The 15074-nt window shown below is 39.2% G+C and overlaps 2 protein-coding genes and 2 pseudogenes across 2 annotated transcripts; 3 read left to right on the forward strand and 1 right to left on the reverse strand.

Moving 5' to 3' along the window:
* The first annotated feature begins 674 nt into the window (after positions 1–674).
* LOC122082901 lies at positions 675–2991 on the forward strand (annotated as a pseudogene).
* A 997-nt stretch (positions 2992–3988) lies between these two features.
* LOC122082165 lies at positions 3989–6071 on the forward strand (annotated as a pseudogene).
* An 813-nt stretch (positions 6072–6884) lies between these two features.
* LOC122082166 (pentatricopeptide repeat-containing protein At3g53360, mitochondrial-like) lies at positions 6885–7684 on the forward strand. Its single transcript, XM_042649642.1, has 2 exons — positions 6885–6984; positions 7220–7684. Exon 2 carries the CDS (start codon positions 7301–7303, stop codon positions 7682–7684), a length of 384 nt encoding a protein of 127 aa, XP_042505576.1. The 5' UTR covers positions 6885–6984; positions 7220–7300.
* Positions 7685–10167: 2483 nt separating this feature from the next.
* LOC122080710 (transcription factor MYBS3) lies at positions 10168–13483 on the reverse strand. The gene is made up of 3 exons (XM_042647527.1): positions 12857–13483; positions 11622–11830; positions 10168–10859 (listed from the first exon to the last, which is right to left on the reverse strand). Exons 1-3 carry the CDS (start codon positions 13140–13142, stop codon positions 10347–10349), a joined length of 1008 nt encoding a protein of 335 aa, XP_042503461.1. The 5' UTR covers positions 13143–13483; the 3' UTR covers positions 10168–10346.
* Positions 13484–15074: the final 1591 nt, after the last annotated feature.

A 15074-nucleotide genomic window follows, 5' to 3' on the forward strand; every position in this document is an offset into this window, starting at 1 on the left:
AGAGAACTACTCTCTCTCTCTCTCTCTCTCTCTCTCTCTCTCTGAGTTGTGTGATTGATCTAAAGGAGAAGCCCAGTAGGATTTGCAGTTACAAGCAAAGGGGGGGATGACCCTGTTTGTCATCCTCTCATGTATGATGGCTGCCATGGGAGGAGTCATCTTTGGCTATGATATTGGAATTTCAGGTCTCTCTTCAACTCAACTCTCCATTTTGTCAATCTTTCCCATATAAGTAACTAGTAGAGAATCACAGAGTGGTATTACAGCAAAGGTTTTTGCATTGATATCTTTCAATTGACACCTAATAATTCTTTAAGTATTGCAACAATTCTCATACGTAAGGTAATTGACTGTCCAGTTAATCAAAAGTACTATTATTAGTGTGTGGTGATAATCTGGAAGTCCATCGAAGAGCTGGGTCTGCATTTTTTTTTCTCTTTCATAACTTAAAAATCCAAACAAATGGATTAAATATAGAACAAAATATGAAGGTGGTGTCACATCATATTGTTAATATATGAATTTACTGTACTGACCCCGTTGAATTTACTGTACTGACCCCGTTGGATACCAGTCAAGAATGACTGCCGCTGCTTGTGTCTCATTAGCCAATCTATTATAGACTTCAGAGAACTACTCTCTCTCTCTCTCTCTCTCTCTCTCTCTCTCTGAGTTGTGTGATTGATCTAAAGGAGAAGCCCATGGCAGTAGGATTTGCAGTTACAAGCAAAGGGGGGGATGACCCTGTTTGTCATCCTCTCATGTATGATGGCTGCCATGGGAGGAGTCATCTTTGGCTATGATATTGGAATTTCAGGTCTCTCTTCAACTCAACTCTCCATTTTGTCAATCTTTCCCATATAAGTAACTAGTAGAGAATCACAGAGTGGTATTACAGCAAAGGTTTTTGCATTGATATCTTTCAATTGACACCTAATAATTCTTTAAGTATTGCAACAATTCTCATACATAAGGTAATTGACTGTCCAGTTAATCAAAAGTACTATTATTAGTGTGTGGTGATAATCTGGAAGTCCATCGGAGAGCTGGGTCTGCATTTTTTTTTCTCTTTCATAACTTAAAAATCCAAACAAATGGATTAAATATAGAACAAAATATGAAGGTGGTGTCACATCCATGGAGCCATTTCTGAAGTTGTTCTTCCCGAAGGTCTACACTAAGATGAAAGAGGACACCAGGATAAGCAACTACTGCAAATTTGATTGCCAACTCTTGACCTCTTTTACATCCTCACTCTACATAGCTGGTCTTGTTGCTTCCTTCTTTGCCTTTTTGGTGACACGAGCCTTCGGGCTCAAGCCATCAATTCTGGCTGGTGGAGCTTCTTTCCTTGCCCGCACAACCCTTGGTGGAGCTCCTGTCAATGTCTACATGCTTATATTAGGTCATCTCTTGCTTGGAATTGGAGTCGGATTCGCAAACCAGGTAGGTTTTTCATTGCCATAACATATCTTCAAAAGTGGCAATTGAACTTATTTTCCTTTAGTCTCACACATTTCCTCATTTTCGGCATTCTACAGTCAGTCCCTCTATATCTATCAAAAATGGCACCACCAAATTACAGAGGAGCATTTAACAATGGTTACCAGTTTAGTATTGGCATAGGAGCATTATCAGCAAATCTCATCAACTATGGAACTCAGAAAATTAAAGGTGGTTGGGGCTGGCGAATCTCCCTAGTATGGTTGTCGTCCCAGCTTCAATCCTAACTCTTGGAGCCCTTTTTCTCCCTGATATAGCCAACAGCCTAATTCAACGAAGCAATGACCACCAAAAGGCCAAGGTAATGCTGCAACAGGTCTGAGGTACATCCAACGTCGAACCAGAGCTTGACGACCTCATTAAGGCTAGTGAGATCTCCAAGTCCATAGAGGACCACCCATTCCAAAAGATCTTACAGGCAAAATATAGACCACAACTAGTGATGGCAATTGCTATCCCCTTCTTTCAACAGGTGACTGGAATAAATGTGATTGACTTCTATGCACCATTGTTATTCAGAGCAATTGGATTTGGTGAGAGTGCATCGCTAATGGCTGCAGTTGTAACTGGCCTTGTTGGCACTGGCTCGACCTTCATATCGATGTTGATAGTGGACAAGTTGGGTCGTCGGGTCTTGTTTGTGGTTGGTGGAGTTCAAATGCTCATCTCACAATTATTGATTGGAGGTATAATGGCTGCTAAGATTGGAGACCATAGTGGCTTGAGCAAAGGATACTCATATCTAGTATTGTTATTGATTTGTGTTTATGTTGCTGGTTTTGGATGGTCTTGAGGTCCCCTGGGTTGGTTGGTTCCAAGTGAGATTTTCCAATTAGAGATTCGATCAGCTGGGCAGAGCATCACTGTGGCTGTGAGAAAGATGCTTTGCCATTTCAAGTCCGGCATTTTCTTTTTCTTTGGAGGATGGGTAGCTGTGATGACTTGTTTTGTGTACTTTTTGTTGCCTGAAACCAAGAACTTGCCCATCGAAGTGATGGATCGAGTTTGGTGTGAGCATTGGCTCTGGAAGAGGATTGTCATGAAGGAGAAAGGGGAGTCTAAGATAGATGGATGAGATTCAGATACCAGGGATGTTTAAAGAATTGACAATGCTCAATTAAAAGAGAATGGTGGAAGGATGAGAGATTGAAATATTGAAATCTCATCCTGTATAGAATCCCCTGAGGTATAGACTAGTACATGACTTCACTCTGCTTCTAGTGGCCAATGTTCCCATAAATGCAAGGAGAAAAGTCCATGAAAGAGTTGCATGTGAGAATTGAAGAAGGAAATTTATTTTCATAAGGAAAATCAGATAGGTTCTCTCTACTATCTATAGATGTTCTGGGATTAAACAATGGCTTTCTGCAACAAACTGCCTTATTGCCCAACCAGCATATCAAGAAACCCTCTAAACAGTTTCCAGTTTTCTTGAAACATTACCTCGTTTCGTCTGGAGTCCTTAATCTATCATATATGAAGGTATATCATATTCAACTCTACAAACAAAAGAGAACCGATTGAGGAAGTTGTCCTGTGAAACGAAGACCAAAGGCTAGCGAATTGTAAAAGGGGAGAGAGAGAGAGGAAATCTCTTGCGGGTATAGAGAACAATTACCTTTGATTACTATACCTGCAACACCTCCTAAGGAACTTAGCTCTTCTATTGTGTAGGAATGACGACCAATCCTTAACGATGAGACGATCTCCCTCGACGCCTTAGGCATTGTTATCAAATACATTTCTGTTTATTTTCTAATTTAAATACTTTTTTTTTTCTCAACATGCCCAAATTAATGCTATTTTTTTTCCCTTACAAAAGTAATCCAAAGTGAGTGAGATATTTTTTTCAGAATAGACGCCTTCCCAAACAGACCCTAGGCATCCATTTTGGAGCGAAGTATGGAAATTATACTAAGATCAACAAATTTACTTCACTCTGCTTGCAAACAAACACCCTATTGTCTTTTTGTGCCCGCACATCTCTTTACAAATTAAACTTAATTCATCTTACCTTCAGTTCATTTCTATCCAAACAGGGCCCAAAAAGAAGTTCTTAATTTCCATGGTGCGATTATGAGCTTGGAACAAAGACCATTCACATAAACACTGTAACTATCAACTCAAGAGATGATTCTTATATTCTAGATTCCTAGTTTCCAGAATGAAAAGCCAATAAAGTAAAAATTTACATGGACCAAGCTGCAGAAATGGTCTTTAGTTGTTACCTAATTGATGGGGAAGTCCATGGTATCCCATAGACAATTCATAGGCTTGCCACATTAGTTAAGTCCAGCCTCAGAAGAGTCCAACCTAATTACTGATCACTATCCAGTCAAGAAAGACTGTTGCTGCTTGTGTCTCATTAGCCAATCTATTATAGACTTGAGAGAACTATGGTCACTCATTCATCTCTCTCTCTCTCTCCTGCTCTCTCTCTCTCTCTCTCTGAGTATGTTGTGTGATTGATCTAAAGGAAAAGCCCATGGCAGTAGGATTTGCAGTAACATTCAAAGGTGGACAGAACAATGGAAGGATGACCCTGTTTGTCATCCTCTCATGTATGATGGCAGCCATGGGAGGAGTCATCTTTGGCTATGATATAGGAACTTCAGGTCCCTCTTCAACTCAACTCTCCATTGTATCAGTCTCTTCCATATAAGTAACCTGTAGAGAATCACAGAGTGGTATTACAGCGAGTCTACTAGCTTGACATTGATAACAGGATTTTACATTAATATCTTTCAATTGACACATAATAGTTCTTTGATTTATTGAAAAATTCTCATGTTACCTAGTAATTGACAATCATATACTCATGCTTTGCTTTCTAAAACAAAGCCCAGCTACCCAACGAGATTAATAGTATCAACAGTACTATTATTAGTGTGTGGTGATAGTCTGGAAGTCCATAGGAGAGTTGGGTCTGCATTTTCTTTTCATTACTTGAAAATCCAAACAATTGGATTAACTAACATATAAGAAGAAAATATGAAGGTGGAGTCACATCCATAGAGCCATTTCTGAAGAAGGTCTTCCCAGAGGTCTACACTAAGATGAAAGAAGACACCAGAATAAGCAACTACTGCAAATTTGACAGCCAACTCTTGACCTCTTTCACATCTTCACTCTACATAGCTGGCCTTGTTACTTCCTTCTTTGCCTCTTCAGTGACACAAGCCTTTGGGCGCAAGGCATCAATTCTTGCTGGCAGAGCAGCTTTCCTTTCCGGTACAATCGTTGGTGGAGCTGCTGTCAATGTCTACATGCTTATATTAGGTCGTCTCTTGCTTGGAATTGGAGTTGGATTCGCAAACCAGGTGGGTTTTTCATTGCCATTACATGTCTTCAATTTAAATTCATAACTATAGACCTAGATTTATTAAGTCGATCAAGATCAGAACCAAGTCCTAACAAGCCAAACTAGCCATGCCCAATCTATCATGCACCACAAAAACTGGCAATTGAATTCTTTTTCCTTTACAAGCCTCAGACATTTCCTCATTTTCTATATTTCTATAGTAAGTCCCTCTATATCTCTCAGAAATGGCACCACCAAATTATAGAGGAGCATTTAACAATGGCTTCTAGTTTAGTATTGTTATAGGAGCATTATCAGCAAATCTCATCAACTATGGAACCCAAAAAATTAAAAGTGGTTATGGCTGGCGAATCTCCCTTGCTATGGCTGCAGTCCCAGCTTCAATCCTAACTCTCAGAGCCCTATTCCTCCCTGATACACCCAACAGTCTGATCCAACGAAGCAATGACCACAAAAAGGCCAAGGCAATGCTGCAACGGATCCGAGGTACAACTGACATCCAAGCAGAGCTTAATGACCTGAGATTGCCAAATCCATGGAGGACCACCCATTCAGAAAGATATTACAGGTAAGATATAGATGGCAATTGCTATCCCATTCTTCCAACAGGCAACCGGAATAAATGTGATTGGCTTCTATGCACCATTGTTGTTCAGAACAATTGGGTTTGGTGAGATTGCATCACTCATGGCTATAGTTGTAACTGGCATTGTGTGCACTGGCTCGACCTTCATATCGATGTTGATAGTGGACAAGTTGGGTCGTCGGGTGTTATTTATGATTGGCGGAGTTCAAATGCTCATCTCACAATTGATGATTGGAGGTATCATGGCTGCTAAGCTTGGAGACCGTAGTGGCTTGAGCAAAGGATACTCATCTATTGTTGTTATTGATTTGTGTTTATATTGCTGGTTTTGGATGGTCCTGGGATCCCCTGTGTTGGTTGGTTCCAAGTGAGATTTTCCAATTGGAGATTCGATTGGCAGGGCAGAGCATCACTGTGGCTGTGAGCTTACTCTTCACACTCATCATTGCTCAGAACTTGCTACCCATGCTCTGCCATTTCAAGTCAGGCATTTTCTTCTTCGTTGGAGGATGGGTAGCTCTGATGACTTGTTTTGTGTACTTTTTATTGCCTGAAACCAAGAACTTGCCCATCGAAGTGATGGATAGAGTTTGGGGTGAGCATTGGTTCTGGATGAGGATTGTCATGGAGGAGAAAGGGGAGTGTAAGCTAGATGGATGAGAGTCAGACACTAGGGATGTTTAAAGCATGGCAATGCTCAATTAAAAGAGAGTGGTGGAAGGAAGAGAGATTGAAATATTGAAATCTCATCCCTTGTAGAATCCTCCAGAGTAATAGACTAGTACATGACTTCAACTCTGCTTCTAGTGTCCAATGTTCCCATTAATGCATAAAGAAAAGTCCACGAAAGGGTTGCATGTGAAAATTGAAGAACCAAATTTATTTTCATAAGGAAAATCAGATTGGTTCTCTGCCGTCTATGAATGTTTTGGGATTAAACACTTGCTTTCTGCAACAAACTACCTGATTGCCCAACCATCATATCAAGAAACCCTTACAAGATTGAAAGTATTTATTACAAAATGCAATGGAAAATTAGATTAAGTTTTCTAACAGAATTAGCCAATGGGTTAAGGGACATCAGCCACCGATCAGTTTTCTAATGCAACAAAAATCAGTCCTCAAGTGGGTATAGGACATTTCCGACCATTGGAAAAGAGAAAACAATTAACTTAGGCTCTGTACTGTAACATTCTAAAAAATAGACTCTATTATTTCTTCATTTTTTTGGAACAGAAATGGGGTAAAAACTGTATGGTAAGTCCGGTTCAATTTCTTGTTTTTTGAAATGAACCGGACACATTTTAGATTTTGAAGTCCCTGTTTTTGGAACATGAAAAGCAAGCTTCTCACACTCAAAATCGATTCTGAGCAAAAAGCGCAGAATCAAGAGCCTCACTTAAATTAGCAGGGGTAAAACTGGAATTTACGCTCAAAACATAACAATCCATTGAATTCAAGGGTCTTGTAAACACTAAACATACTTTTCTCTTGGAACGATCAAAGGAGAAGGAGAGGAAAGGAGAGCACGAAGTCCCACTTCCTTCATCATTTTCAATTTGCCGACGGTGAGGTGATGCAATCGGTCCCTTTCTCTCTCACACTCTCACTCGTTCTCTCTCTCTCTCTCTCCTGCTTATTTTTTTTTAGTTTGCAACTTTACTGTTGTTTCAGAGATTGTGAGGTCGAGGTCGAGGTCGAGGTCGAGGTCAAGGTCAAGGTCGAGGATCTCTGGGTGTTCGACTCTGAAATCTCTAGATTACGGTAGAAAATTTCGTGATCATCTTCTGAACTCTTGTTCTCAACAGGACATTATTCTTCAGAATCATATCCACAATATCTATGGGAAATGTGGGTCTCCAAAAGATGCTCGGAAGGTGTTCTATGAAATGCCCAAAAGAAATAAGGTTTCTTGGACTTCAATGATTGGTGGCTATTCGCAGAATCATGAAGAGGAGGAGGCATTGAAAACATATTTAGAAATGCGACAATCAGGTTCTCTGCCAGATCACTTCATCTCTGGAAGCATATTAAGAGCATGCTCAGGTCTTATTGATGTTGAGCTCGAGAGACAATTGCATGCCCATGTCTTGAATTTAGAATTTGAGTGTCATCTTATTGCACAGAATGCTCTAGTAGCAATGTACACAAAGCTTGATCAGATTGATGATGCATTAATTGTCACTGATAAGATTGCAGAAAAGGATTCTATTTCATGGGGTTCAATGATTTCTGGGCTCACTCAGACCGGTTTTAAGTTCTATTTTTTGTGATTTTTCAAAGATTTGCTTTCCATGGGTGTTTGTCATCTAAATAAATATATTTTTTGAAGCATTTTTAATGCATGTGGCAGTCTTTTACAGTTGGAATATGGTTGGCAGAAACCTATATCATCTTGCTGATCCAACGTATTGCATATATGTAGAAATATAATCCACCACACGTTCCTTGTTACGCTTAAATCAGGATACTTAAATTACTTGAAGAAAGAAGAAATCTATATGAGTATTCTTAATTATCAAATGATAAACTAAAAGCTGACCAATGCCATTTCTCAAAACTATCATATTGTGGATAAGATTAATGGCTTTTCCAATCCTCCAAATCTCTTCGTCTAGTGTTGAGATAGTTCTTTCAGATCCAACATGTGCTTGATGTTTTTTTGTCACTGTGTTTATCCAAAAAACATATCAAACAGAACTGCCAATTAAAAGGATCACATGCACCATATATGAAAATAAATTATGAACTTGTATGTTCACTTTGCAATGGGCTTAAACCCTCCAATTGGTTAAAGCTTCAATTTTAAACTTCTGTTTTGATCTTATCCTTTATCGTGAGGAGACATATATTTCTTTCACTGATTATGATGAAGTGAAATTTTAGAGTACAGGGGTTTTCTACAAATCTCCACTTATTATGATGACTATTAAGGAAATGACGAGTAATTCAACAAGTGTGAACCATACAAGTTTCTATTTGTTCCAGGTTATAAAATCATTTTTCTTTTTGGGTTACCATACAGTATTTAAGACATAGAATAACTCTAAACAAATAGAAATGCAAAAAGTGTACCAAACCCATAATCAAGTTTAAAAAATAAAATCGTTACAATACAGAGCCTCAGTACCTTAATAGCAGCACCTCCTAGAGAACTTAGCTCTTCCACTGTGCAGGGATGAAGAGCAATGTTTAAGATGAGACGATCTCCCTCAACTCCTTTGGGTTCTACATCTACAACCCTAAAAGGCTAAATTGTAGCTTTTCAAAATATATTTGGGCAGTGGGCCATTTGGAATTCAGACGGAATTTTTTTAGTCTTCTCTTTTTTATTTATTTATTCCATTAGTGGGTTCGTCTTCGTTATCCCATTCTGATAAGAACCGTATTTTGTCCATTTCAGCCATCAGAATCTATTTTAAATGGTTGTTGCGTAACAGATGCCTCCTCCAAAATGTTGTGGACTTACTGTTTCAGTTCTTTTGGGGGTAGACTTACTATTCAGTAGCTATTAGGCTAACACAAAGGCTAAATTTGTGGTTTTCCGTCTATTTATGGGACCGGTCTAGATTTCAAAATAATCTAACCATTTATAATTATTCTGCCTCACCCGGACGGGTTTAGATTTCAAAATAGTCTAGCCATCTATAATTATTCTGCCTTACCCGACCTGACCCGACCTTAGCTTTTGGGACTCTGCAGCTGTGTTTGCACCCGATTTTCACAATAGTGCTTGCAAAAGAGGGGATATAATGGTGGGATACAAGAGGACATTAAGATGTGTTTCCATGTTACCAAATGCATTTCTGTGATTCTTTCCAACAAAGTAATCCAAAGTAATAAAAATAAAAAAGATAATTCTGACCCAAATTTTTTTTTCTGAATACACGTTACCAAACAGACCCTAAGCATGCGTTTTGGTTAGAAGCAACAAGTTTCTTTCACTCTGCTAGCAAACAAACATCCTATTGGTAAGTTCTATTTCTTTCTTTCTTTCTTTCTTTCTTTTTTCATTTTAATTTACTCATCATCTCTCTCACAGATAAAAATTTAATTCATCTTGCCTTCAGTTCATTTCTATCCAAACAGGGCCTAACCATGGTGGGACCATGTGCTTGGACCCAACGAAGACCATTCACACAAATGCAGCAACTACCTACCTACTCAAGAGATGATTCTTATATTCTAGTTTCCAGAATCTGATTTTAATTATCTAGAATCACAATCTATGGTATTTTCTACAAATAATCCAAACAGCCCCACTTATCCCCAGCCGTGATCTGAAAGCAACTCTATATCACAACTTGGTATGAATTAACAAGTAGAAGACCATTAAGTCAACAACCCCTTTCAGATAACATATGTCATTTTATGGAAGACTATTAATATCATAATACAGGATAGAAGATGAGTGCCGCAGTTTCGAACAGAAAATAAGAGATATTTTGAGACAACATCACTCAAATCTACAACAAAATAAAAAACAGCCACCACTTGCAGGCACTCACCAAACAAAGCTTATAGATTATCATCCTTATCCTAGAAAATGTCAATTAACAAGTTGCAAAAGCAATTTCAATTCTGAGCAAATGAAAATGACCATACTTATCAGAGGCAGCCGAATGCAATCTAATCTCAAATCAAATCTATATTGCAGTCAAGGGGAATGCACCCCACAACAAATGAAATTCATAATTATTTTCTAGGAATCAGCTATAAGTTAATGACTGCGGTCATCATATTCAAAGAACAAGGGTTAATGAACATCTTCTAAGAATCAGTATTATTTGAATGAACTCCATAGGAAAAAAAATGTTAACTGAAGCATTCAAACCAGATCTGCACATTATTGTTCTTTGTATAAACAGAGGATCTGCAGAGCATATTTCAGTACTGAACTAACTACATTTCACAGGCCCAGCCATTCACTGCGGATTAGACTGCATGAATCGGATTGCTGCTTGTGTCCATGTCGGACTGACCTGTGGTGGGCTTAGGATGGAAAGCAGATTGCCTAGTAGACCCATCAAGCAATTTTAGTGAGAGGGATGAGGGTCCGGAGTTGCCTAGGGACTCTCCTAGACTCAGTTTCGACATTCCCACCAGCTCATCAATATTGATTGGATTCTTTGAATGCACTGCTGTTGGCTTAACAACTTCATGAGTCTCTTTTGTTGTTCCCTCAGCACTGTAACCCGGCCAAAATGGGAAAGAAAATGGGAAGACCGGCGAGAAATATGCAGGATATACTACTGGGTAACTGCATTGTGAACTCTCCGGGTTCGGAACGGCAGTAGCTTCGCCATCGTTGGAATTTGTGGAGTCCATTGACTCGCATTCTTCTTCCACAGCTGGAGGAGGTGGCAATGGGTTGTTGCTCTGCTTTTCAGCTTGAGAATTGCTCATGGGGAACAGTTCCTGTGATGCAGATGGAAGAGTGTCGACTGACTGCAGAAATATAATGCAAGTGAGGTTAGTAAGGCACTTCCCAAAAATACTTCTTTATGATTTCATTAGTGAAGAATATCAACGAAGATGCATGTAAGGACACTCCTAGAACCCTTTTGCCAGAAAAGAACAAGATAGTAGGCACAGCGTTTGGACAACCTAAGGCATTGGAAGGGGGTCCAGAGACTCTGGATGCAAGGTGTCCAAGGAAACGCTTCGCCTTGACAACTATGTATAGACTGTATGCAATCTCAAAACAGCATTCAACACATACGCACACATATGTAAAAGTAAGAGTTCAGCCCTTGATAAGTTAATCCTGGTCATAAAAGAACCAACTAATGAGATGGGAATGATTATTCAGAAAAGGATACTTTTGGCATCTTCAAAGAGCCAAGTAAACTATATGCCATGAGTAGGCCATTTACTTTACTTGGTCTATAGAAGACATCTTCTCTATAGAGGACATGACAGAACTCAAAATCCATGTCGCACATACAAAAAGTTGACCACAAACCACAAAGAGCAACTCTAGACACATGTACATGCATGCATATACTGCAATGAATTGGGCACCCATAATTGTAGTACAGGGTATCCCTCTCACAAATATGATAAAATTTCCCTCTGTAGTTACTGTAAAATCACAGGATGGCAACCTTCCCTCCTCCAAGGTCAGAGTGCCTAAATGTAGTGTGTGCATTCATGTGTCTGTGGTTATGGGGGTTGGGAATGGGGCTAGGGAGAGAGAGGGCCACTTACTTCATCAGCTATTATATCAAACAAGCTGGATCTTCTTTTTCTCCTAGACATATTGCATTGCCGGATAAAATATTTCTGCGCATGGCTTGCCACTTGAGTGGGCGTTCTTGAGATTACATAGTTGCGTGCTATTCCACGCCAATCCCCTTTACCAAGCTTCTGAAGACCAAGTAGAAACATCCTGTGTTCCTCTTCGGTCCATGGCACCCCTGCAAAACAAAATTATAGAAAGTATGCTTAAGATATACGTAAACTAAATGTAATGACCTTATCCCACCTCACATGCACGAAATTCCAATCCAAATAAATAAATAATGTGGAGAGTTGGTGAATCAATGTAAATCCTGCATAAATTTAATATGTACTGCAGACCGAGAAGGTTCAGTATTTCTAGATATGTTGCCATGATTATTAAATCAGTATTTTAGACTGTACTTGGTGCTCCTTTCAGTATGCAAGAACACAATAGGATGCGTAATGAACAGCAGCATCTTGTGTGTACTTTCAGGTTCCGAAAACCTTGCAAGTTCATTAGGGTATAAAGAAAAATGAAACATAACTCAATATGCTAGTGGATGAAGATGCAGCGTTAATACAGGTATCTGTCTGTTTTTTTTTTCCCTCCTTTCCTGGGTGCTTGGCCTCCTCTATTGGGGGTTTGAAGAGAGTTTCTATGCCACTTAGAAAAGTAGTTTTTTCAAGATAATTTGTATTGTCACTGCAATAATAAATATCTGAAGAGACACCTAACACAGAATTTCAACCAAGGTATGCACAGAAGTATTGTGATTAAAAATTGTCCTCCACCAACCACCAACAGGTAAGCATTTTTGGACTTTCCTTCACACACTTTCTCAGATCATCTGTCACAACATGCACATACTCATAAGAGCTCAAATGGAGACAAAAAAAAAATTCAACAATTCTCCGTGTTATACTAATAACTTCCTCATTTTTCGGTTTTCCCACAAAGAGAGAAAAATTACAACTTACAAAATTATCGGGCCGGAAATATTAGTTTATCCAGTTCCTAACGTATCAATACTTCTTCCCGTTCTTTTCAATAACTCATTTTTCTTTGGAGAGAAAAAGAAATTTCAAATTAAAGCTTCCAACAAATACGTAAAAGAATCAAAATTGAACCATAGATATATTCCCCAATCTCGAAAAACAGAAACACTAACCACTTAAATCACCGAAACAGTTAAAAGATTACGAAGATGAACAAAACGTACCTTTCTTCCGTTCACGGCAGGAAGACGAACCGGCTACAAAATCCTCAGAAGCGTAACCATCAGCGGCGGCACCATGCTCCGGAGTCTCCCCCGGCGAACTAGGATTGTTCCCGTTGTTGTGATGATTATTGCCGTTGGATCCCGTATAGTGCGTTAAATTTCCCATACTAGCACTCTTCCTGATCGATCCATCAGTCAAACGAACACCGAAGAGCTTGACTCCTCTGTTGGGGCATGTTCTTGAATTATGCCCATTGTGACTGCAATGCGAACACCTCCTGGTCATCTCCGTTTCTTCTCTGCTATTATCTAAAACACAAGAATCAATAATCTCACCGATTGAGAGATGAGATCCCGATTATAACAGAACAAAAAACTACATGAGCAGAGAAACAAGCTTAACAACTATGGCAGCTAGGGTTAGGGTTTCGAAGATTGAAGGTCTTCCCAGTCCCCTTCCCTTGAATCAAAAAGAAGCTTCGTTCTAATTTTCGGTTTTTTAATTTTATTTTTTTCCTCTGTCTATCTCTGTAAATCTGTGAAGCGTTTTGCAGAGAAGGAAAGATAGGAAGAAAATGGAAACTAAGAAAAGGTCGAAGAGAGAACGATAATACAGTCAAACAAGCCCATCCGTGAATTATAGGTTTCAATGGATAAAACAGGAAAGTACCCAGTGCCTCGCTGGCCAATTTAATATTCTACTCGCGGCTCCTTGGACCACCTTCCTCATTTTTTTACCCTACCCGACCCGACTCTGGTCTTTTGTTGAACAATAAACCCAGGTGTTTCGATTCGGTTCAATTTTAGTTTCGGCCAGAGAATAGTGAAATCGAAACCAAGCCAATAAGGAATTTTCGGTTCAATTTATTTTGGTATTTGCATCAGATTAGTTTCAGTTGGATTTGGGTTTGATTTACCATACAAAATTATGTAAGAAAATTTAAATTTTAGTCTGATTTTGATTCATTAACGGTTCAGTTTGAGTTTTGAGCTTATTTCATTTGGTTTTAATTTCTAGTGTTTTTAAATTAGTTTCACAGTGGTATATCCCAAGTCAAAACAAATCAGAATGAAACTTTGCTTGTTTCAATCCAAGTAATTTTGCTCGTTTCAATCCAAATAATTTCAGTTCAATCGATTTTATGGTGACAAGGTTTTGACATTGTCAGTTTTGTATTCAGATCCTCTCTCTAACTCCTTCAGTGTGGATCCAACAGCTAAGAGGAACCTGTATGCACTCAAAGATCCTCCCAACCATCTGATACACATTGAAGGGGACCCGGCTCCTATCCTGAACACCCATCGCCTAGGTCTTGCCCATAATTACATGGGCAAGCATCACATGTCCAAACAAGGATCTAACGATTCTCAATGGCTCGCTTTCACACTTCTATCAGTGCCTCATTTTTCATGCATCTTTTAAAAGCGTTAGATCTTCTTTTGGACACATGGCATTCGTCTATATAACTATAGGCCAACCTAGGTGATGAAAGCTCAGGAGAAGAGTCGAATCCCATTACAGGAGCCAAAGGGTTGGAGAGAATCCGAATGCCCTAGTTTCAACTTTTTAAGGTTAAGTGATTAAATTTTGGGAAATTTAGGTTTGGGTTTGGGTTTTTGTCGAGATCCGACCCAAACCTGTAGAATTACCAAGCAAAGCATTATGGGTCCCACTGTCTAGCTGGCAGAGCGTTACCATGGTGACACGGATAAGATGATGTAAAACACGTAAAGAAGGGTTGATGCCCACTTATTGGACGGTGGTGATGAGTAGAAACATGGGCACGCGTAGGATCGGATAGATAATTTAGTTTATTTTTTAAGATTTAGAGATAATAGAAGATAAAAAGAGAGTCGGTGAGAGAGATGTACGGAAACGTGGGGACCACAATAACACGTGGGACGGTGAGGAGGGAGGAGGAGGGTGCATATTCGAGGGTATAATACTGTACACAGGATATCATCACAGGGAAAGTGTAGGATAAGAGGGAAAAGATTAGAAAAACTTATCTTTTTCTTTCCGATTTTGGGTTTTATTATCCGGGCCAGTGAACGGAGAGGGTAGTGGAGGAATCCTTTCTTTTCTCGCAATGTTTCTCGTCTTTCGTTTATCTGGATTCACTTATCGGAACATGTGTGTGACCTACTAGAAAGTCAAAAGGAGAAAAAAAATAGATTCGCATCCTTGACGGAATCGGCAGACTTTTTTTTTTTTTTT

This window comes from Macadamia integrifolia, chromosome 6 (assembly GCF_013358625.1).
Source record: "Macadamia integrifolia cultivar HAES 741 chromosome 6, SCU_Mint_v3, whole genome shotgun sequence".
Lineage (NCBI taxonomy): Eukaryota > Viridiplantae > Streptophyta > Magnoliopsida > Proteales > Proteaceae > Macadamia > Macadamia integrifolia.

Excerpts from the sequence above, each read along its gene's own strand:
- LOC122082166 (XM_042649642.1), top strand. The coding sequence starts at position 7,301 with ATGCCCAAAAGAAATAAGGTTTCTTGGACTTCAATGATTGGTGGCTAT.
- LOC122080710 (XM_042647527.1), bottom strand. The coding sequence starts at position 13,142 with ATGACCAGGAGGTGTTCGCATTGCAGTCACAATGGGCATAATTCAAGA. Across the intron at positions 11,831-12,856 it reads CTGCCGTGAACGGAAGAAAG|GGGTGCCATGGACCGAAGAG; the intron begins GTACGTTTTGTT and ends TTTGTTTTGCAG. Across the intron at positions 10,860-11,621 it reads TTGATATAATAGCTGATGAA|TCAGTCGACACTCTTCCATC; the intron begins GTAAGTGGCCCT and ends ATATTTCTGCAG.